The sequence below is a fragment of the Podarcis raffonei genome, chromosome 9 (assembly GCF_027172205.1).
Source record: "Podarcis raffonei isolate rPodRaf1 chromosome 9, rPodRaf1.pri, whole genome shotgun sequence".
NCBI classification, from domain to species: Eukaryota; Metazoa; Chordata; class Lepidosauria; order Squamata; family Lacertidae; genus Podarcis; species Podarcis raffonei.
This window is the reverse complement of record NC_070610.1, coordinates 24792185-24815671: the sequence shown is the minus strand read 5'-3', so window position 1 is coordinate 24815671 and position 23487 is coordinate 24792185. Positions and strand designations below refer to the sequence as shown.

Below are 23487 nucleotides of genomic sequence, written 5' to 3'. Positions count from 1 at the left end.
GATCAGGCGGCAAGGGAGGGAGGAGACAGTACAGGTTACAGGGTTACAGTCTCTGCCGGCATGTCTCCTCCTTCCCTTATCCCCTGATGCTGACTGAGTTGTTTAATTGGGGCTTTAAATCCTGTTTAAACATTAGGACTGTGCAAGGCCTCCATTTCAGTTAAGGGCCTGAATTGGGTCTGGGTCAGAAAAGGACCAGAGCAGAGTTGCTAAACTGAGACCTGAACTGAATTGGGGAATGACTTGCACTGCCCTACGGTTTACCACTCCTCACCCCCACCCCGGAATAAGGGGATGTTTTAGAGAATGTCAATTTTATTTTTTGAAAAAAAGAAAGAAAATAATTTAGAATATGAAAATGGAAACCCAAATAAGTCATTTATAGGTTTGAACTTTAAACTGCATAATGCTCTATATAGCAAACAATGTCTGTCTGGCATTTTAAATGTTTTTTAAAAAACAATTTCTTTTGGTTTTTAAACAAAAACAAATACAAGAACCATTAAGCACTTATCCAGCAATACATTGAATGGTGTTTGTTCTATCAATTGACTCTAGATATAAACAATGTTTAAACATATTGCTTAATGTAACCTCTCCACTGAAAATATTGAGCAGTTGATATAACAAGGTCTTGATTTTGGTCATTAACATAATTAAAGAAAGGGTCCACATTTCTTGGAAATCTGTTTCCACATTTCTATTTGTTATGCCTTTAATTGCCCTTCTGTTTCTGGTGAGATGCTCAGACATTGCTGTATCCCAGATATTATTTTCCCATATGTTCATTTTAAATTTTATTAAGGGGGAAGTACATTTGTCTATAGAGCTACAAAGTGTCTTTTAAAAGGTACAGGTGGCAATGTACACAATGGAAGGAAAATCAGAACACTGATGCCTAGAATTAAACAAACAAAAAACCCTTATCCTCTCCTGCCTTCTGTTCTATAGCTTCCAACTACCTACAGGATCTCTTCCAGTAGGTAGTGTATGGGATGTTCATTCTTGTTCAGTGAATTTTGTCAGGTTCTCAGGTTTATGTTCTATGATTTTTTCCTTCCATTCAGGTGTGTTGGGGAAAAAATGCTTACATTCAAATGAAAGCGACTTACTTCACCCTGATGGTGACACTGAAATGCCTGATACTCTTTTTCCAAACATGACTGAAGGTCGTTCAAATGTTGTTCCATCTATGGGGAACAAAATACAACCACCATCTTGGACCACAAACCCATTATTTCACCTTGACCAAATACATAAAAATTTCAGTATACATAAGGGAGCTGCACAGGTTGCCTCACAAACCCCATCACTGAAAACTAGTCCTACAGGTGAAAAGATTTTGACCAAAACTCCTGGAGACAACTCCTGGTCATCAACCAATACAGGAGACGAAACTCTACAGTCGACAGACACATCTGTGAAGATCATAGACAAGAATTCATCTTTTTCTATCCTGAAACCTACCAGTCCATCTACTGTGCAGCAAATGGATTTGAAAAAAAGTAAGTTTATATTAATATGGATCCTTAATTAATTATGATGCAAGAAATATAATATAATTTTGTGGTGTTATAATTTGCATACGTCCTAAATCAATAGCTACCAAGGAATATCAGTTTGTTCAGGTAATTCTCATCTTTTTTTGGGGGGGGGGAGTTGTTGAGCTTTTTTGTTACTTTTGCCCAAAGTTGTTGCACAATATGACAAGGGTGGACATGCGTCTGGAAATTCCAGACATACTAGTCCTTATCTGGACCTTGTTTAATGTTGAACCATTATTTAGCTGGCTAAATAATTGTTCTGAACATGGGTTATTGAAGATCCCTGCCAGTATGGCAGACTAAGCTCTTTAATCAGAAGCAAATACTGTACAGATCACTGCTTAGCAAGATACATTAAACAAGCATGGTAAGTACATCAAGTACATCATATTGAAGTGATAAGCCCGTTCACTTTTTAAAATTGTCCATTTGTTGACTTGCCTTGCTGGAAGGCTCTTGATAATTCTGTAGTCAATAGCTAAAATCCAAGAAAATTAGTCTCATTTAAATCTCATTTGTAGTCAGTAGAACTAGCTGGTTTACAAGCCTTGTTGATTTAAATGGTACTTAAGCACAATTGGTTGGATTGAAGTCTTTGTATTGTAGGGGGCATCTCTTCTCAAATGTGTCTTGGGCACTTCCTCCATAGTTTTTTTTGTGTGTGTGTGTAGAGAGAGAGAGAGAGAATATATTTAAGGGCAGCTTATAGACTTCAGATGGGACATTCTGAAATGCCCTGAAAACTGGAACTGAAAATATCAAACTGAATAAAATATCATTCCTTGTTTTACCTTTCGTAGTTTTAGTACATCTAGGTAGTCTACTTAGCATGACAATTATTTATCAGCGACCATTTTGCTTACACTACATATACCCTGCAAATAAAAGGGTGAAAGTAAGGAACTGCAAACTTAATAAAAATAATTTTAGAGATGTAAATGTAATATGATGTAAATATCTGATCAAAAACAGATAAAGATAGATAAAATCTGAGTTGTTCTGCAACTTGACCTCGAAACGTTGCACTAAAGGGAGACTTGGCATGGACGCAGTCCTCATTGAAGAGATCAGGGCCAGCTCAAAACAGCTGCCTCACTCTGTTTAAAGGTAGGGCTAGCTCTGGCTGGGATAGTTACTGGTTCTAACATGTACACAGAGGGGGGTATATTCTTTTAATTTCTTTTAATTTCTCATAAGTTAATTGATATTCCTTCCCTATATCCATTGTGTTACATATACATGCATGGTTGCATACATACATACATACATACATGTCAGGGAACTGCCATCAGTGCCGGAGGGAGAGAGCAAGCTCCAGAGGGATTCCAGAGAGCGTCCCGGGATGGGGAGAGGCAGCCCAGCTTCTGGGGAAGAGAATCAGCGTAGCACCAGTGGAGAAGGGGGGCAGATGGGGGAATCGGTGAGGCGGTCCCATGACTCCTTGCCGGGGACCAGCGGGGAGAGTAGGGGTCCTCTGCTGCCCACACCCTCCTTGCACAGAAGGCTTCCGCGCAGGGAGAGTAGGCGGAGACTAGGCGTCAAAGAGCTTCTTTGCTGGAAGAAGTTTAAGAAATGCCCACTGATGGATTCTGCCAGCGATTGAGACAGCCACGAGTGAGTGGCTGTCCGGACAGAAAAGGTTCACTCAGGCAACACAGCCAGGTGTTGGCACCGGCTTACCCCTAGAACCATTACAATAACTACCAAACAGTTGCTAGCAATTCTCTGTGACCTCTTTTTACCTATCAAAATTGAAGAAACAAAAAGCTCCTTCTATTGCTTCATTCTCAACTGCATGTCTTTCCAACAGCCTGTCAGAACAATACAGTTTTTAAAAGACATCTGAAAGAAAGCAGGAAGGATTCCTGCCAAATTTTGGGGGGCAAGGAGTTCCACAGGGCAGGCCCTGCAACTCTTAACAGCCCAGTCCCTCATTTTTGCAATGGGCTTCTTCTCTTTTGGTGCCTTTATCTTATGTTATACCTTGTTCCTGTATAATTGAAAAACACAATGTTTTTAAAAAACAACTTGGCCCCTGGCAAAGGCTGACTAAACATAATTTTAATTAGAGTGAAGTTAACATTTTTTCTATAGTAAACTTAGGGAACAACTCTGTTATAGAAATATTTGTGGAACATGTGCTTTGTGTGTTTATAGGTTAAAGCAAGCAGAAACATTTACTACAGCAGTCTACCTGTAATACTCTATTACCTTCCGAGATAATTTAACTAAGGCAAAGGAAGAAGAGTAGCCATAGGAAAGGTAAGGGACCCATGGATGGTTAACTCCAGTCAAATTATACTATGGGGTCTGGCGCTTATCTCCGCTTTTAGGCCAAGGGAGCCGGCGTTTGTCCACAGACAGATTTCTGGGTCATGTGACCAGCATGACTAAACCACTTCTGGAGCAACAGAACACTGTGATGGATAAATTATCCAAGACAAAGAAAGAAGAGTAGCCATAGGCACACGCAGAGCATGGGGCTGTTGACCTAGACTGTGCAAACCATACCAGCATGTCATTCTTTCTCTTCTGTGTCAAGCGACTAATGTAAGAAATAATAAAAAAGAGTATCCACATATTAAGTTCTTCCCTTACTCACTATTTTAAAGCATGTAGAAAAATTTCTACCCAATGTCCTGAACTCATCATATTGTGCATCTCTACCAAACACTCAGTGAGGTTAGAGGTGGTTCACAATGTCAGATTTCTTCTTGAGATTGTGTATTGCAGGCACAAGGTTGTGTAGAGCCAGTAGCCATTTCCGAGATTGCAAACAGTTGCTTTCCAGCAACCTTGAAGACAGAGATGGCTACTGATTTCCTACATCCTGATATTTTTTCCACACAGTTTTATACCCACATATATGATTGCCTGGAATAATTTGACAGCATGAAAAAGCCCTTGAAGTGCAACAGAAGTACCATTAAAAGCAATTTCATGTAAAGAACAAGAGCTCCTTTCAGTCTTGAGCCAATAGTGTTGCATCTATAGTTCAACCTGTTTACTTATAATCTTTCACTTTCCTTAATGTTTTATTTTTATTTTTTTGGTGGCTTACTAAGTACATAAATTAAGTGGAATTTAGTTAATTCAGCCTTATAAAATTGTTGACAAAGATTATGGCCTATAGAGTATAAACTCTTATTTGCTGAGAGTTGTGTATGACTGGTTTTTTAAATATAAAAAACCAATTGATTTTTAAAAGACCAATTGTAAGTTTTACATCTCATGAAAGAAAATATTTGCAAATTCAGTGCTGCTGTTCTTGCAGAATGTTTTCTAATCCAGCTGAAGGGGAGGCAGTTTTTGCTAATTTCCTCACTTGCAGCCTTTGTGCCACTTTCCACATTGCTGGAAAAAGATTTTCAGAGGGCACAGAACTGCAGTGGGGAAGTTGCTCCCCCTTCTCTTAGGTTAGTGGACACTTCCATTGGATCACAAGTCCTTCTACAGTTGGAATGGCAGCATTGGTTTTGCTCCATGTCTGGACTAGAGGCTATGATATGAGAGTGCATTTTTGTTCATTTTATAGTATAGCTTATTGGCTGTCATAACTGATCTAGCAGCCTGTCATGCTTTGTTCTGAAAAAGTGTTTCCAGAAAGAAGCAAATGATATGAAAGAAAATACGGTAGTTTCCGATTCCAACAGAGGAACTGAAATGCATACACATTCAAAAATATTTTGGTATTTTTGTAAACACACACCTTTTTAACCAGACACATAGTTTATATGTTAAAAAAATCTGCTCATGGGAAAAGATCATCATTGTGTTTCCATAGAACACATAGGCAGCATAGAAACGCTATAAATAAATTAAAATGAATACAATCTCAAGTGATTATAGGATATCACATAATCAAATGGAGCTTTGGATGGGTTGTACCAAGTGCTGTTCTGGCATTCTTTGTTACTATAATTTTACACCAAAAGGGAAGATAGGCTGACACTAGTGATATAAAAGTTGGTTTAAAATTTACTTTATATGTGAAAAAAGTATTTTCAAATAACATCAGGGAGGTGGTGGTTTGGTGAAAAGTTGTGGTGTTAGTTTGATTTTTGCATTATCAGCATGTTAGTCACGTGACACATTATTTGATAATTTGATTGATACTGCAAATCAGAAGACACCTGGATTGTTGGTTGTAGAGACTTTTAGGGGGCTTCTAAACTTAGTATTTCTGCAGGAGAGATTCAAGTGCATACTGAAACGTTAGGATTGCACAGTTAAAGAAGATTGGAAAGTGATGGGAAAGTGTATTGAGACGTGTGAGATGAATAAATTGGAAGACACAAACACCCCACAAGCAAATCAGGATGAATGTTAATTGTCATGTAACTACCCCACAAATCAATCAGAACAAATGCTCAATAAAGAGCAGATATAGTCTTTAGTAAGCTTTATGATAGCAGGGCTTTTTTCCAGCCAGGACTTGTCAAAACCTGGTTCTGGCACCTCTCAGGAAGGTGCCATTGCTATGATAAGAGATCAAGGGAAGCATTCATGGTGAGTTCCAGCACCTCTTTTTCTAGAAAATATAGCACTTGGTACAACCCATCCAAAGCTCCATTTGATGATGCAATATCCTATAATCTAGAAATATAGCACTGTGTGCAAGCAAATCAGGGTGACTAGTCCCTAAACAGATTGTCTGGAGAAGTTCTTTGGCTGCATCTATACTACAAATATATTCTGGTTTTGTACCAGTTTAGCTATTTGCTACCCAATAATCCTGAGAACGCGGATTAATAATAATCTGGGACGCGGGTGGCGCTGTGGGTAAAACCTCAGTGCCTAGGACTTGCCAATCGCATGGTCGGCGGTTCGAATCCCCGCGGCGGGGTGAGCTCCCGTCGTTCGGTCCCAGCTCCTGCCCACCTAGCAGTTCGAAAGCACCCCTAAATGCAAGTAGATAAATAGGTACCGCTTTATAGCGGGAAGGTAAACGGCGTTTCCGTGCGCTGCGTTGGTGCTGGCTCGCCAGAGCAGCTTCGTCACGCTGGCCACGTGACCCGGAAGTGTCTCCGGACAGCGCTGGCTCCCGGCCTCTTAAGCAAGATGAGCACGCAACCCCAGAGTCGGTCACGACTGGCCCATACAGGCAGGGGTACCTTTACCTAATCCTGAGAACTATAGTTTGGTGAGGACTAAACTGAAAAGGGAATAGATGACATTCCCCTTTCAGAATTGCTGTTTTCACAATTCTGAAGTGAAGAAGGAATGACTATTGGAAAGTAATACTTTTTTCCCAAGAGGCATGTGTACAGTTCATCTTAGCTTCTGGCCAATAATATTTTTGGAAGATCCTAGACCAGAGGATTCCCAATTGTTTCCAATGAGGGTCAGTACAACATGGCTCAGTTTAAGAAATGGAAATTGTGTTTGTGTGTGTAATGCCACATAAAACTTCAGTAATTTATTCCAAAGATCTAGCCACTCCATTATTGAACATTATATAAAATAAATTGGGTTAGCCTCGGAGCTTATTCAGACAGAAGTATCTCCCAGTAGTCAGCAGAATGGGGTTACAAGCTCATTGGATGGAATCAAAACTAATGGGGATAATCCTGTGCACAGTTTTATTTTTTTACAGTATTTCAAGAATGGGCTGGACCAGTGTATGCTTGCACCAAGTGTGGCATTTCTGGATATTAATTAGACATGACTGGCCAATGTCCTTTAGACAGTATTCTTTATCTCCTCTGTGTGGTGGTTGTAGAGCTTCAGGTTATGCAGTGGAAAACCCTGTTCTTCCCACCTGCTGTTATAACCTCTGAAGAGAAGGGATTTTTAACATCACATTGCTAGAATATCTTAACATCCAAAGTGTGGGGCCTTATAGTGAAAGAGGTGGTCTCTGAGAATTTAATTGCAAAAATGTGCAACATATAGTATGAAATTGGTTGTTTAAATATATTAACAGAGGCAAAACATGTTGCAATAAATATTGTATCCATGTGTTAGGAATAGCATTGGGGAACCCTTGCATTGTAAAATGCAAGGAACTGCAAAAGCTAAGTGATGTTATTATAAGTTGCTTATTTAATTAAGAGACTCTAATATGTTATGGAAACTTGGACATAAATTAGAGGGAAGATAAAAGAAAGGAACACTGAAAGGAAAATTTAGTTAAGTTGTCACTTTAAAAATAAATAGAATTTGCTACAGGCAGTGTAAGAAAAACTCCTGAAAGCAATCATTGGGAGTCTGCAACATATGACAAGGATTGTTTAAACCCTGAAATGTTAGATGCTGCTTATTAAAATAAGACAGTAATTCTATACCATTTACCTGGGAGTAAATCCCATTGATTCCAACAGGCCTTACTTCTGAGTAGACATTTATAGAACTGTGTTATCAATGAATTTTTGACATGACCTACAGAGGCACATGTAAGACAGAGGTCAGAAATATGTCAAATACAAGAATGGGAGATGCTAAAAGAAAGCAGAATTTCATAGTCTGAAAACAAATGCTGTTGATAGGTACACAAAAAACAAGGTAATTAATACCAGCTCCCACAAGAGGTGGTGAACACTCCTTTCCTTGGAAGTTTTTAAGCAGAGGTTGGATGGCCATCTGTCATGAATGCTTTATCCGAGATTCCTGCATTGCAGGGGGGTGGAATAGATGACCCTTGATCTCTTCCAACTCTTAAGATTCTATGATTCTATAAACAGTGCACTCCTATGTATATCTGCTCATCAAGTGCAGTGGGACTTTCTCCCAGCCATCAGATTGCAGTGGGAATCAGACAAGTTCTGACAGATAAGATCAATTTCTGAATTACGAAGGAAGAACTTCATTGGCAAATGACACCAGCTAGGTTAATTAAAATATACCCAGGAACTACAGATCATTATTGGAAATGTAAAATACCGGGGGCGGGGGGGGGGTATTCCATATTATGTAGTCATGTATAAAGACCTAGATATTTTGGAATTTAGAATTATCAGAAATAAAAAATATAATGGGCTACAACTTCCCAAGAGATCTAATGATAATATTATCTGGATATCGGGGTGGTGGGGTGGTGGTGGTGGGGAATACCAGAAGATATAGATATGACAGCTTATTTGTAAATGGCTGCTATCAACATAATATTTCCGAACTAGAAAAGTACCACCTCTTTGCCTAACTAAAGCCTGGGATGTGGTGCATATGGTAAAATTAACAAATCTGCTTAAAATGAGAGAGGGTAGACAATGAGAAAATGTTATATTATAGAAAAATTGAGGGTTTTTTTAATATTGGAACAGTGAAGTGCAAGACTCAGTGAATTCATAATATTTGTTGGGGAAAATTTAAGAGTACAAAGTATAGATGAAATAATTGAGCTGAGGAAGGATTATTACTAGGTTCATTTTTCCTCTTTAAATGCTTAATGATGTAATTAATTACTGGATACTAAAACTGTATTTATGAATAATATTTTGTGGGAATTGCACAGTATTAATTATAGTTCTATACTACTGTAGCATATTGTACATTTCTGTATTCTTATAAAGAATAATAAATAGTCTGAATAAACTAAAATGAAGGAAGGAAGGACCAACCAATGTTAATTTTGAGTCTGCTTAGGCAGGCTGCAATCCAATACACCCATTGAACTCAGTGGCACTTACTTGTGTTGTAAGCAGGGTTGGAAGGTTGGAAAACAAGGAAAATCCCATATTTGGAATTACAAAGAGAGGGATTGAAAAGAAAACTGCTGATATATAATAATACCTTCATGTAAATCCATGGTGTGGCTGAATTTAGTGAACTGGGAAAGCATAGTGCTAGAGAAGGTATAGAGAACAGCATTCAAATAATGTAGTAGTGATTTGAGCATTTCCCCTTTGACAAAAGCAGAAAACATTTGAAACTTTTTAGTTTAGAAAAAAGGTGGCAAAGGGAAAAAAATGAGGTAATAAAACTCTTCATAGTGTGGAAAAACTGAATATATGTTTTCTTTCAATTATAATACTAGTTCTCCCAATGAAATTAATGTACCAGGACAGTCAAATGAAATGACTTCTTCACACAATACATATTATATTTAATCACTGCCATATGATGTGGTGATGTCCAGTGGCCTTAATGACTTGAAAAGAATTTTGGAGAGATTCAAAGTCTCTATCAATGGTTATTAGGCATTATATGTTCGGATGTAGTAAAATCCTGAATGCCAGCTGTTGAAGGGAAGATAATAGAGGAGGGATGTTGCTCCATGTGCCCAGGGGCAAAACAGGAGTTGGCAGGGGGTAGAGTGGGCAACAGTATATCAGAAAGTAGGAAATGTAAATGAGGTTTGAAGTGAGAAAAACAACAGCAGAGAAAACAAGAATGTAGTGTACTAACAGAAGAGGCGGCTAAATGTCACATATTTGTTTGAACTATTCAGCCAATTTTTGCTTTGTAGTATAATAATGTTGTTCATCCTCCGCATATGTTCTTGTTTCACAGGTTCCTGCATAAGTATCACCTACAGCCAGTGCCAAATGCTGCCATATAACCACACCACTTTAACACCAGTTCTTTCCATTGTCAAAAGCATTGAAATGGAAAAATTTCTCAAGTTCTTTGGTTATCTCAACCGCCTCAGCTGCTATCAACACATCATGCTGTTCGGCTGTAGCCTTGCTCTTCCTGAGTGCATCAGTGATGGTGATGACAGGTATTTGGGAACTAAAATGGGGTGATTAGAACTAACTACAACCAAATATTGAATCATGGCAATGCAGCCTAGAGTTAAACCATATGGCCTTTTTTATTGAAATAATTTAGCTGTGGATGACAGTCTCCAACAGATTTTTGCCAAGCTAAACGAGCTCAAAGGAACAAGCTGCAATGTATTACTCAGGGACAACTAAATAGTATTCTTATAACAGTTTGAACACATTAACTCTTGTGAATGATTTTGTTATAGATTATGGGCCAGTTGGATGCATCTTAATCCACATTTAATTTAGTGGCAGAATTCAATATGCAGCATTTTGAAATGTCCTGTGAAAGCATTTGTCCTCTTCCCGAGAAAATACAGCTCACCTTAAATGTAAATGAATTCTTACCTATCTGAGGTAGTTTTTGCCTGATGTGTTGTACTTTGAGTTGCTTTATGCAAAGTATACATTCTATTTCTCCCATCAGTAGCCCTGCAGCTGAATATTTGGTGGTTTCTATAGTCCTAGATCATGCATGTGGTTTTTAGGCTCTGTGGCAAGGTTTCAGTGGGGCCAGCTACTGCCATTCCCTCCACATATTATTTCACCCTAAATACCTTACAGGTATTCCAGCAAAAGAAGGTTAAGTTTTCCATCGGTGTAGCCAATAAAGACACAGACTTGTTTGAGGCCAGGCACGGGGAACCCTACTCTTGTTATGTTCACATAATTGTGCTTTTCAGTTTAATAAGGACAACACTTGAAAAATACTGTGTTTTGTGTTGACACCACACAATATTGAAGATTATGATTTTTCAAGTCTTAAGCAGAACTAGCAGGCTTACAGTCCTGGATCTATACATTTTGCCACAGGGGGCAGAAGTCTGGACAGTTGCTGGAGCGAAGGGAGAGAACAACAGGAGGATGAATGGGAGCCCAGAGGTCACCCACATGTCCTGAGGCTTAGCCTCCACACCTTACTCTCCCCAATTTCCTTTCCTTCCCAGTGCCAGGGAGTCATCTTGGGGAGGCGGGGAAGTGCAGCATGGCCCTTGCCCATGTGTAGAGTGTGCCAACACCAGCCAATCCCCCCACCACCACATAGATGGTTCTCTGAAACTCCTCTCTCCTTTCCCTCCTTTGGCTCACCTCTGCAGCATCCTTGGGCTGCTTCTGACACAGATCTCCCCCACTTTAGCCTGCTGCTGGGCACCTCCCTTTTGTCTGCTACAGCTCCATGCTGTGCCATGGTGATGGTAGCTCCACCTCTTCCTCTCTTGGGGCTAGGAGGTTGCTAGAGAGGCAAGGAGGCTCAAGTTGTTCCAGCTTTCCTAGGCTTTTGGTTCCATTGGATGCCACCAGGACTTGAGTTCACCAAGCCAGCCCTGTGGTTCATGGGTTATTGAGCCAGGCTGGCCCTGCGAGGGTGGACAGCATTAGGTGGGAAAACTCTCCCCTTCTGTCCTGTGCAGGCTTCCTTTTCTTGGTGGCGGTAGTGACAAAGGGATGATGAAGAGGGGAAAGACTATTCATGTTTCCCTTCCACCACCACCACTGAGAGAAGGAAGGCCTTCTTTTCTTTGTGTCTTGGGACACAAAGGGGAGAAATACTTTTTTGTGGTTCTGTTAAATGACATTAGGGCAGGGTACTGTTTGTTTCCCCTCTCACCTGTGGCACGTATCCCCTCTTTCCTCCCCTTGAGCCACATATGCAGGCTTGCAATCTAAATAGGTGCAGGTGGAAAAGGAAAGAATAAGTGGGTAAGGTGGGATAGTAAGAGAAAATAGATTGCTAAATTTTGATAATTGGAAAAGTTACATGAAAATGGATATTATTTGAGGCACTTGTTAAAGAGCAGAAGGGTTGAATCAAATGATACTCTGGAGCCAATGAGTTCCAGAGATAAACTGCTGCCAAAGCAAATAGGCAGAGGCATGAGAAAAACAGATGTAATCTTTGATCTAAGTAAGAGATTAGTACCAGAGGAACATACAGCTCTAGGAGGAGTATAAAGATTAAACAAGAAATATTAAAAGGAGCAAGGAGGTTCAAGCATTTAGAAGTACAAAGAAATTTAAGTGAATGTGATGAAGGCAAGAATCCAGTGCAAGGAGAAAAGGAGGAGAAAATCACGATCGTTTTTGCAGACAAGAGAGTGAGATGAGCTGCATAGTAAAGGATGATGGATACATGATTTTGAAGGGGCTTTGATCTGCAGTGAAAAAAGAGACAGTCAAATAATGGTATTGATTCTGGTTACTCTTTGGGCCACCTTGATGTTACAGTCAACAAGTGATGAACATGGATGTGGGGATGAACCCTTATTTTTATGAGCTTCATGCATACCTATAGACTTAGAAAGTTTTTCTAAGGAAGACTAGCAATGTATCCACCGCACCACACTAGCAAACCTAATTCATCAAATTCCATTCAACCTTATTCCCTATTTAGGCTGCAGTTACCTGCAGGTTTTCAAATCAGGGTGCTGGCTGCTTTTCTTATTTCAAGGCTATTAAAATTATATTTAAATAAGCTAAAATAAATAAATGTTAATGATTATAGTTTTCCACGTTGTGAATTTTAGTTGCTGCAGGTGTGGAAATCAGTTCAGAGTGAAGAAATCTCTTCATTCACAGAGTGATTAGCATTGATTCACACATAATGTTTCCATGTGATTACACACTAAATCATATGCAGTGCTCATCTGTGCAATGTCGGTGATTGCTTAAAGATGGCAAATACAGGTACATAGGTGTATCATATAAAACCACATTTGACAGCCCTCCATGCCACCATTAGCTCCTGTGGTACTGAGACCCACTAATCATGATTGATCACTGGACCTAATGGTCAGGGGTCCCTTTACCTTTTTATACCCAAGTGATGATGCCCTCTCTGTGTGGCAGCTGTGGAAAAATATATAGTCTGCCTACATGGAATATGATTGCTTTGTTTTTCTTCAAATCATATAAATCTTGTGTATCATGTATTTGGTGTGAATAGTGACAATTACCAGAACTTGTTTCCCATGTCCAAGCCTTTTTGTGATTTATATTTATGTGTGTGTATTTTGTTTTAGTGCATTAGCAGTTGAACACTTCTTTGTTGCACCACTCCAGTATGGGAGTGCTCATCAAGACATGAAAAAGAAGTGGCAGATACCAGCAAAGTCACCCTCCCCCACTTGCCCAAAGCAGTGTCCCATCATTTTATGAGGTTAATTTATTTAGTTGTTTAAAGGCATGTTTGGGGCTTCCTGTCACTGTTCATCTACACAATCCCTAATATACCTTACATTGTAACAAAATGAAGATAAGGTATTTTATTCCATTTTTTTCTTAAAATACTCTTCCAATTTTTTGACACAAAATACCTAAATGTTCACCTAGTTGCCAAACATTTGGAGTCATTTGGTTTCATTTTTTTAATACTAGACAATTACCTAATTTTTGTATTTAGTAACTGTATTCAGTAAAGACTCCTTACCTCCTTTGGGGACAACGGCACAGCGTGGTGAGCCACAGGGAGAGGGCATTCCATCACCAACATGGCTGGCTGATGTCATCATTGGCCTCAGCTGGCTGCAGGGGCACTCAGAATTGCCTGCTCAATTTTATTTGAATTGGCTGCCTTTGAAGGGAGGATACAAGACTCTTTAAAGGCTGGGCACACTGGGAATGGGCAGCATATTCACCCCATATGTCTGGTCTGCCCGAGGTAGGTGAGCAGTGCACATGTATGGCACATATAATTTTTTTTATCTATATTTTGACTGCGTCAGACCTACACGGCTACCTACCCGAATCTTTGTCTTCAGGGCCAGGAAGGAATTTGCTTGTGGACCTATTGAGCCTGTCTGGACGTTTTGCCTTTCTCATAGCAATTTTCATGACTTTGGCGGAAAAAGACATTGGGTTGGATCCATAGTCTAAGTGTTGGGGTGGGAAGTGGAGCCTCATTCACTCCTAGGTCAGGATCAAAATGCAGGGTACCCTAGTAAACAAGTCTAGAGGGAGAGTTGTATCTATTGGTCTAGACACCCTACTGGCAGCCTGGTGGGACTCCTCATTTGGGCAGATACCTGAACCCAGGCTCAACCCTGAAGGAGTAACCAATCAGGATATGCCCACTTGGAAGTAACCTCCAGTTCAGTGGAGCTTAATCCCAGATAAGTATACATGGCAGGGATACAGAACTTGTGACTCTCCTAAAGCTATTGGATTCTAACTCCCATCCCAACTTGAATCATCCTGGCAGAAATGGAGGGAGTTGAAGAACATCAATGATGTATAGGATTGCGTGCTCAATAAATGAATTACTTTTACAGTAAAGAAAGCTCTTAATATCACTTAGTACTGTGAAGTACTAAACCTATGAGTGCTGAAGGGACAGAAGGAAATCACACCAAAGGTATAGCTATTAATAGCTACTAGAATTTAATAGCTAGGAATTTCGTTATGTGTCAAATGAAGAGTGGTAAGAAAGCAGAGGGCTGAGTGATAAGGGCAGCTGACGAGATGAGTGAAAAGAAAACCATTGTTCTTAAGATATGAGGGAATTTGTGGAACACTAATTATGATTGGCAAGTATTAACATATGTATTGTCAAGTGTAAAAACAGTCTAATTTTGACATCTGGTTCAATTATTTAATCTTGATTTTTTAAATATAAAAATGTGTTCACTGTTATAATTAAGTATTTCTTTTGGCATTAGAAATCTGAAACATTTATTGTTTTTATAGCATGATATTAAGCACATGTTCCAGGAGTTTTATTGTCCAAATCACAAGCAGAAAGGTTTGGTCAGGACACATAAAACACCTTTCCTCCATTGTTAGAGGAAACATGAGTTCCAGCACCTATTACAGGGTTGGTGAGGAACATGAATAGTCAAACAGAAGAGGAAAAGAGCATCTAGGTGTGTGTCTCCAGAAATAAATGAGTGGGCCTGGGCAAGCTCTCTAATAATAATAATAATAATAATAATAATAATAATATTAATATTAATAATAATAATAATAGTAATAAATTTAATTTTACTGATAATTCTAGTCACTGGAAGTGTCTGTAGAAAGAATAGCTCTGACTAAATGGAGTTAAGAAACCAATGCATTTCATTTGACACAGCAGGTGAAAAGTGTTTTTTGTGGGGTCGGGGGGAGGCCAACTTCAGTCAGCCAGGTGTGTTTCAAACTACATTAACTATATTTGAGAGGTCAGGATGAGCTAGTCTGATATGCATATTTCCTGCAGAGTGCACCTGGCAATTCTGCCTTTAAATAGACCCCTTGATTACAAGGTTATCACTGCTGATTGGTGTAAATGTTTTTATGAGATAATGCAGGCCAGTAAATCTTCCATTTTGTATTGCAACTGATTAGGGACTAGGGAGCAAATGTTATAAAAAAGCAAGCTCTGCTAGAAAGGATTTAAGTACATGTTTCATGGAAATGAAACGGCGGGGGCAGGTGGGGGGGGGGCTGCTCTGTGAACAAACTGCACTATGCTGTGCCACAGATCCAAACTTGCTTGTGGCCTGTGCCTGGAAGAAAAACATCAACATGAAGCAGTAATCTCAACCATTCCAGTGGGCACATAGCACTTTCATGCGGATGATTGCCAGAAACCCAGTGATTTTATGTGGGCTGGTGGAAGGCCCGACTGGAGGACTGTGGTGGCTATGCCTATGCAGAAGGAACGCGAAGCAAATTTTCTAGCCTTGAGGCCGCATTCCATAATGGCTTTTCTGAGAACTGCAGTCAACTGGTATCTGGATAAGTAGGCGTCATCCTTATGAATGAGTAGTGGACCTTCAGAAAGGCAGGGACCTTTCCCTAACGTGGCTCCTTTCCCTAACTGATTCGTCTTGGAGGAGCGCATCAATCGTGGCTGGCATTTAAAAGGTCCTGGCTCCTCCCGCCAAATGCCAAGATTGGCCAATTCAAACAACATTTAATAGGCTGTACCAAAAGGCCCCACAGTCAGCCAAGGCTATGTGGGTGACGGAATGCCCTCCCCCCCCCCCAGCTCAGCTCACTGAGGCTACACAATGTTGCAACCGCCACTGTCCCTGAAGAAGGGAAGTGAACTTTCTGTTGGTGGATATTTGAGGGGAGGCTAGTTGATCAAAGGTAAGCTGTATTCCTTCCTCTGCAGTGAACTTTGGGGTGAGGTGGTAGAAAAGAGAACGGGTAATAGAATCACTCCCTCTCCTCTTCCCTGATCCCCATCTATTCCAGAGTAGGGATGGGGGACAAATTCAATTCCATTTGCATTTTAAGTCAAATTTATCAATTTTGTACTTTCTGTAACACATGAGAACTGAAACATAGTCATTCTTTGAAATGTACTTCTCCAACCGACCAATGTTTACAAAAATGCATATATTAGCCACCCAGAGTTGCTGGGGCAGATGGGTTTTTTTGTTTTTTTGTTTTTCCTCCACAAATAATAAAATTCCATTAGGAGAAATGTGTACCAAATTGGCTAAGAATTTTCATGAGAATTTTTCAAAAGAAATTTTGCAGATTTCTGCAGAAATGTGGAGAACCAAATTTAAGATTGGAAAAACGAGAAACTGAAAGAAACAAAGCTGAAAGAACTTGCCACTCTTATTTCAGAGTACCCAGTGGGCTTTTTACAGATAATTTTTATGCTGCGCTTGTGGATGTGACAGCATGCACATATTAATAGACAGGAAATCATTAGGGCTGAGGTATTTTTTGAGAAAGCTCATGTGGTATAGCTCTGGTAGTCATAGCCCAACGCTCCTGACCCAAGTCTGATATTCAGTCCACTGAACTACATTGTACTTTATGAAAGTACTGTAAGTATGAAAGTTTTCTGTAAGTATGAAAGACTTACAGAAAACACAGACCAGAATTGATGGCATTCTGAAATACTTTTCTCTTGTACAGAAAAACTGTGATAGGCCAGCTATTCCTGATAATTCTTCCGGTTAGAGTTAGCTGCTGAATATTAGAAATGTATTTCTATGTCCTAACACTTGGCTTTCTGTAATTGATTCCTCTTAAATATGAGGACAGAAAACACTCAATGAGCCGTCATGAGGTCATTTGGCTGAGAAGCAGACAATGATAACTGGTGGCACTCTTTTAGTTATTAAACTCTGAACAAATGGCAGTAATTAGTGTTAACTATGTTCCGTTTGAACAAGAAATTACTTCAGGTATTTAGGAATGTCAACACAGTACAGCTTTAAAAACTCTTGTCCAGACTTAACAGCAGGCTTCTCCTAAACTTTCAAGCTGTGAAATATGAACCCTAGCATTGCCACATATTACACACCCTTTCACACACTGAAATACTATGTACAATGTGCATCAAACATATCCCCTCTATTTCTGTCCAGAATTTGCTGTGTGTAGTGTTGTCAACTTCAGTTAGCAGCCTCATTCTCATAGTATATGTTTCGACTGATTAAGGCTGTGTACACACCACACTTTTAAAGCACATTTGAAACACATCCTTCTCAAATAATTCTGGGCACTGTAGTTTACCCCTTCCCAGCAACCCTTCACAACCTTCAGAGCTCAGAATCCTCTGAGGGAAATAATGTGTGTAGGAGTGGGGTTCATGCTTGCTGGTTCATCCCCAAGCAATCTGCATACAGTATGTGTAAAAGGTTTTTTTCCATGTACAGTGCATCCAGTTGTATGCACATATGGTATTCCATGTGATTGGAAGCCCTACATGATCTTGAATCCAGTCCTTTTAAGCACCTGCCGAATGCATGGAAATTGATGGCAAGGGCCAGAAGATCCCACTGGTCTCAGTGCACATGCAGAACACATAATGATAGTCAAACTGAGACTATTTCCCCATCAAGATAACATTCTTGTGACAATGTTTATGATGGAATGAGCTGTGTGAAAATGTGTTACGAGAATAGTGCATTACGGTTATACTATACCAATGTTGGATATGAAAGAGCAAACATTTCAGATAAAGAATAGTTAGTCTAAAGAATAGCTTGGATGATCAAGCATTTTAGGTAATGTTCCAAAACCATAGAGCAATTTACTCTTAATTATCATTGGATAATACTGGTTACAAGATACCACAGGAGTCATCCTATAAATATCCCTCTTTCACTTTAGGGCAGTGATGGCCAAACATGGTCCTCCAGCTGTTTTGGAACTACAACTCCCATCATCCCTAGCTAACAGGACCAGTGGTCAGGGGTGATGGGAATTGTAGTCTCAAAACAGCTGGAGGGCCAAGTTTGGCCATCACTGCTTTAGAGTCTAAAGAGTGCACTAGTGGTGCATACCTGTCATGCACTCCAGGTGCATGAAGTGTGTTTATGAGTGAAAGCAAGACCTCCTCTATGATACATCCTTGGCATATTATTTTATTTTAGCATAAGTGCAGTATCCCCAGGGTCTGGATTGAGCAGCACATGGTGCTTGCCTGAATAGTCTTCAGGTGATCTTTCACACATCTAGTGCATTCATGCTTCCATCCACATGACACTTGTCAGGGGCAGGATCATGGTCTAGAATAGATCAGGAAGAAAAGTGATTTCAGAGAACAATGCTGGCAGGTAGCTCCTTTTTCTGTAGCATTCCACAGGAGGGTTTCATAGGAATTTTATCATAGGAATCATTGTGGAACTGATCTTCAGGCAGGGAAAATACCCTGCATTAATGGGTTCCATTTTGGAATGTGCAAAAGATAAGCCACACAGATTTTATTTTATTTTTAAAATCACAGTTGATTTTATCTCATGATCCAAATAAATTTAGTCAGGGAATACAAGGACATGCTGTGTTACATTATCCTATGTCCTATGATGGCTTTAAAAAAACAAACATAAATGGTAGCACTCATTTATTTTTAACATCTGGTATATAAAGATTAATCGAGATGTAGATGCTTAACCATAATATCATTGTTGACAGGGGGAACAAATAGGCCTGTATTAAATTTGATCACTGCTTCATATTTATTTGCTTTACTGAGCTTAAAGGACCAAATGTAGTTGTGGCAAGTGTTGTGGTAAATGGTATGGCATAGAATTAGCGTTTTCTTGGTTGCTTCCAGACCATAAACTTGGCCAATCTATCTAAGTATCATAAATTTCTCCTTTTATGAGCCCAGTCATTTCTAAATTATTATCAAGTTGTTAGTATAACCCATGTAAGCATACTGCTGCAAAAGAGACTGATTTATAATAGTTATGCTTGAACTAATTTGCTGAATCTTCCTCCTACACACATAGGTTTTCATTTAGAAAATCTAAACTTATCACTGTGTGGATGTGAGCATTGAAACATTAACTCAGTTGATAAAGTGGAGTGGAAAACAAAGCAATGTCACAAAGCTACAAAGGACCACCCATCCAGAATCCCTGTTCAAATCTAGAAGAAAAAAAACACACCAATCCAATAAATGAATTCCAGTTGTGCAGCTTCCCACTCAAAGAATGAATTTATACAACAAAAGAGCCACATGGATTTGTTTACATTTTTAATATTCAGTGTAATTAGTGGGTTTCTAACTGTGTGCATTAAAAGCAACATGGTGGAAAACCATAGTTTTATTGGATCATTTATTGGAATTTTTGTATTCTGATCTATGGAGTTGAAAAGTCCTTCTGTACCACCCAGAATGAATGAAGGGCCTTCTGTTTTTATTTTATTTTTAAATGTATATTATTTTTACTGAAGTGTTTGCCTCTACTGATTTTTATGAGAACCAAGTGAACTGTTATCAATTTAGTCTTCTGCATTAGTGGAAAAAGTCTCCCCTTTTGAAATAGGTTTGTTGTGTAATTATTATTCTATTTGTGAAGTATTAGTTTTTTGTTTTTTAAAAAAGAAGTATGTTTTACATATTTTAAATTAAATGCTTTCTCAAGTTAATTGAAATCCTGTTTATATAATACTGTTATGGGTTTGCAGGGGGCCAAGGATCCCTTAAAAGTTCTGGGTGCCAGGTTCTCCTCATTATTTCTGAAATTAGCAAATTAGGAAAGGTGGGGTTTGATCAAGGCTTTAAAAAGTAGGTCAAGCCAGCTTCCTCAGGAGATTGTCTGAGAGAGGTGCCATCAAGGAACAAAACAGGTGATAGCAGAGGCAGTGCCCTGACAAAAGGGACATTCAGTGTCAGACAAGAAGGGGGAGGGAGGGAAGGTTGCCAGCGTTACAAGGGGCATGGTGTCACCACAGGAAAAAGTGTCCTTTTTGCACGAGGCTTGAGTTGAATTTTAGCAAGGGTTTTTGGGAGAAAGAAGGGTGGGGCTAGAGGCCATGAGGGCTGAGGAACATACAAGCTGTGTGGAGGAGACACAGAGATAGTGTTTTGGCTACTTTTGAATCCTATGCTGTGCTCCTGTGGGGAGCAAGCCCCTCATAAGATGCAGTGCTCAGAACCCTCTCTACATCCAGACTTGGTTGTAAATATGTGTAAATAAACCATATTCTTCACTGTGCCTCATTTTCCCCAAAGGAAATATAAACTTTGGTTAAGTGCCAAGACCCCTGGAAGGTGGCCGGTAACAATATTAAATGCCCTTTATGCACAACACTAGGGAAATTATCACATATCAGAAAGATGGTGGGTTTATCTTGAGCCTTGCCTAGTACTAATCTCTGACAGCAGCTTACTTGATACTTGGAAAGGGAGCCCTCACATTCCAAAATAGTATCTTTCACCACTATTTTGTGATGTGATGAAAGACAGAAACGTTCCAGAACCATGTAAAAGGTCTCTGCCAGTAGCAGATGCTATACCAACAATAAATGACTTGCAACTTCTTCCACTGACAAGGGCAGCTAGCTATCAGTATATACCCACATTGCTGCCTGCATGCTGCCCTGCCAATTAAAGCCCTGTTATCTGAGCCAGTAACACCTTTTCAGAACAAGTCACTCAATAACTCTTTTCCTGTTTGTGAGGGAGCTTTATTTTTGGAGAGTCAAAGACCTCAGAATATTTTGGAGCCTGTCAATGTGTAATGTGCAGCTCTGAGGTAGGTCCTGGAAGCCACAGAAGGAAACTAGGCAAGACAAATAGGTGCTTACTTCTCTTTTGTCCCTTTCTTCTTCTTTCTTTTATAGAGAACTCCTAATCCATAGTAGTATGGAAAAACATCAGTACACAATGATAACATTTTTGGCTTACTGGACACTTACAAATTGATTTTTATATCTAGACTGGATCTATTCACTTAATCATTTTTTAGAGTTAATATACTCTCCTATCACATTTGAAGCTTATCCTTTGAACATTAGCCTAAAACAAACTGAAATATACAACATATCATTCCTTACATATCGGCCATGTGCTGCTGTGTATCACACAAATCACCTTCACCTAATTATGAATTTTCACACTTCCCAGCAGCCACCAACAATCTGGAGCAGAACTGGTAAAACTGATAATGTGGCATGACGTGTTGAATTCTTACAAGTATAAGATGCCCAGTGAAAGTTGTTTGCTACTTGCTACAGGAAGATTGTTCTTGGCAGCTTTTCTCTAGGGACCATAATGTGTGCTCTGGACTACAGATGAAAAAGTTGGAAAGTTATAATAGCCTCTAAGAGCCAAACTAGATGCATGCATAGTTTAGTGTGAACAAGCAAGCATGCAGGCTTCCAGAGAGGAGATTGCAGTCTTAGCTCTTATCCTCTTGTTTTTCCGAACCTGGGCTCATGGCTTGGCTTTCTCCTAATAGTCTAAGAGCTCATAGTTTGCCTAATAAAACAAAACCACAAGTCCAGATTCAGATGACATGTTAAGTCAAACTGTGGCTTAACTCAACACAGCACAGCTGTAAAAAGACAGGGGGGAGGCCAAGTGGCCACAACCTCCTCTCCTGGAGCCCGCTTCTGCTTGTTCATGCAAAGCTACAATTTGGCTTAGCATTCACTGTGGAATGAAGGCAGTGCACAGGAAGGTGAGATTTATTTCTTCATTTTCTTACTGAGCTTGGAATGGAGATTGGCCCTTCTTTAGGGGTAGGGTAAAAATTTCACATCTGGCAACCAATACATGATGTATATTTTGCTCTAGGAAGCTTAGTTTGGTGAGAATCGAGTATACACTTCCAGAGTTAACGCTAAATACATTACTTCTGGTAAATGAGCCACCATAGCTTCTAGAGGGGCGTGAAAATTTGGGTCCTGGGCTTTTTAGACTCGTCTACCCGTGTACTATCTGAAACCAAAGGGTTGCCAGATGGGAAATATATTGCCATTATTTTCAGCTCTCCTACCCCGCTATAGGAGCCCATGGGAAATGGGTACTTTTCCCCTTAAGGCTCCTAGCTGGGCAAAAGGCAGGGGCAGGCAACCTCTTTGCTGTTTAAAATGGAAGCTCTCTATTTGTGCTTTTCCTTTAAAAAGTAAAAATAAATAAATACGCATACTGGAAGGACAATAATCTTAGAAATATTTGTTTTTCTTTCTAGTCACGGGCTCCTGCCTTGCAGATCATTCTGTGAAGCTGCAAAGGAAGGTTGTGAGCCAGTTCTTGGGATGGTGAATTCCTCATGGCCAGAGTTCCTGGCGTGTTTCCAGTTCCAAAACAAAACTGAAAATAACAACACCACCAGGGTATGCTTCTCCCCAGAACAAGAAAAAGGAAAGCGATGTAAGTTCCCTTCAATTTTTTTTGCTAAAGTGCTGCAGCGTGTTTCAGGTTCTACATATAATGTCCAAATTGCATGTTACACATAGCTATGGTTGTTGTTTTTTTGGCAATTATTTTAATTGAAATGAATCTCAGAGGTAGCTGTATCTGTTCCACTGTGGGGAGAGGGTATTTTTCAGTGGGATAACTGACTGGAATGGAAAGAGATAAACAGTCCCATCCCCAGTTGTTCCTCTGCTGAAACATGCAGTCTTAGAAGCTGCTTTTGTGTTACAAAAGAAAAGCAAGAAAGAGGATACATCCAGCTGTGTGTAACATGTTAAAGGCTCATTTCTTTCTCCTAAGATTTTGATGCTGCAATTTTGATAATGTTTTAGTTCAGCTTGTATTCTTTATAGCTTTTATTGCATGATCTAGCCTATGCATTGGTTTAAAGCTGCTGTTTTAAATTGTTTTATACTGTGTTGTAGCAGGTTTTTACAACTGTGATTTCTTTCTTATAAGGATATTTCAACCATATTTGTATGTATGTAAACCACCATGTAAGTGCCATTCCCTAAAAATCCCTATTTAAAAATAATTAGCTAAGCAAACAAACAAAGAATGAAAGAAAGAAAGAAAGAAACAAACAAACAAAAACATGTAGCTTGACCCAGTGATGGGGAAAACCTCAATG

At 39.5% G+C, this 23487-nt stretch overlaps 1 protein-coding gene across 5 annotated transcripts in view; it reads left to right on the top strand.

Moving 5' to 3' along the window:
- Positions 1 to 23487, top strand: part of CORIN (corin, serine peptidase) — a 136392-nt gene that overhangs the window by 40799 nt on the left and 72106 nt on the right. For all 5 annotated transcript variants that reach the window (XM_053403571.1, XM_053403570.1, XM_053403573.1 and 2 more), the window contains 3 exons: positions 1068 to 1505; positions 9996 to 10206; positions 22630 to 22811. In XM_053403571.1, coding sequence (XP_053259546.1) covers positions 1068 to 1505; positions 9996 to 10206; positions 22630 to 22811 — 831 coding nt within the window. The remainder of the gene's footprint in view (positions 1 to 1067; positions 1506 to 9995; positions 10207 to 22629; positions 22812 to 23487) is intronic.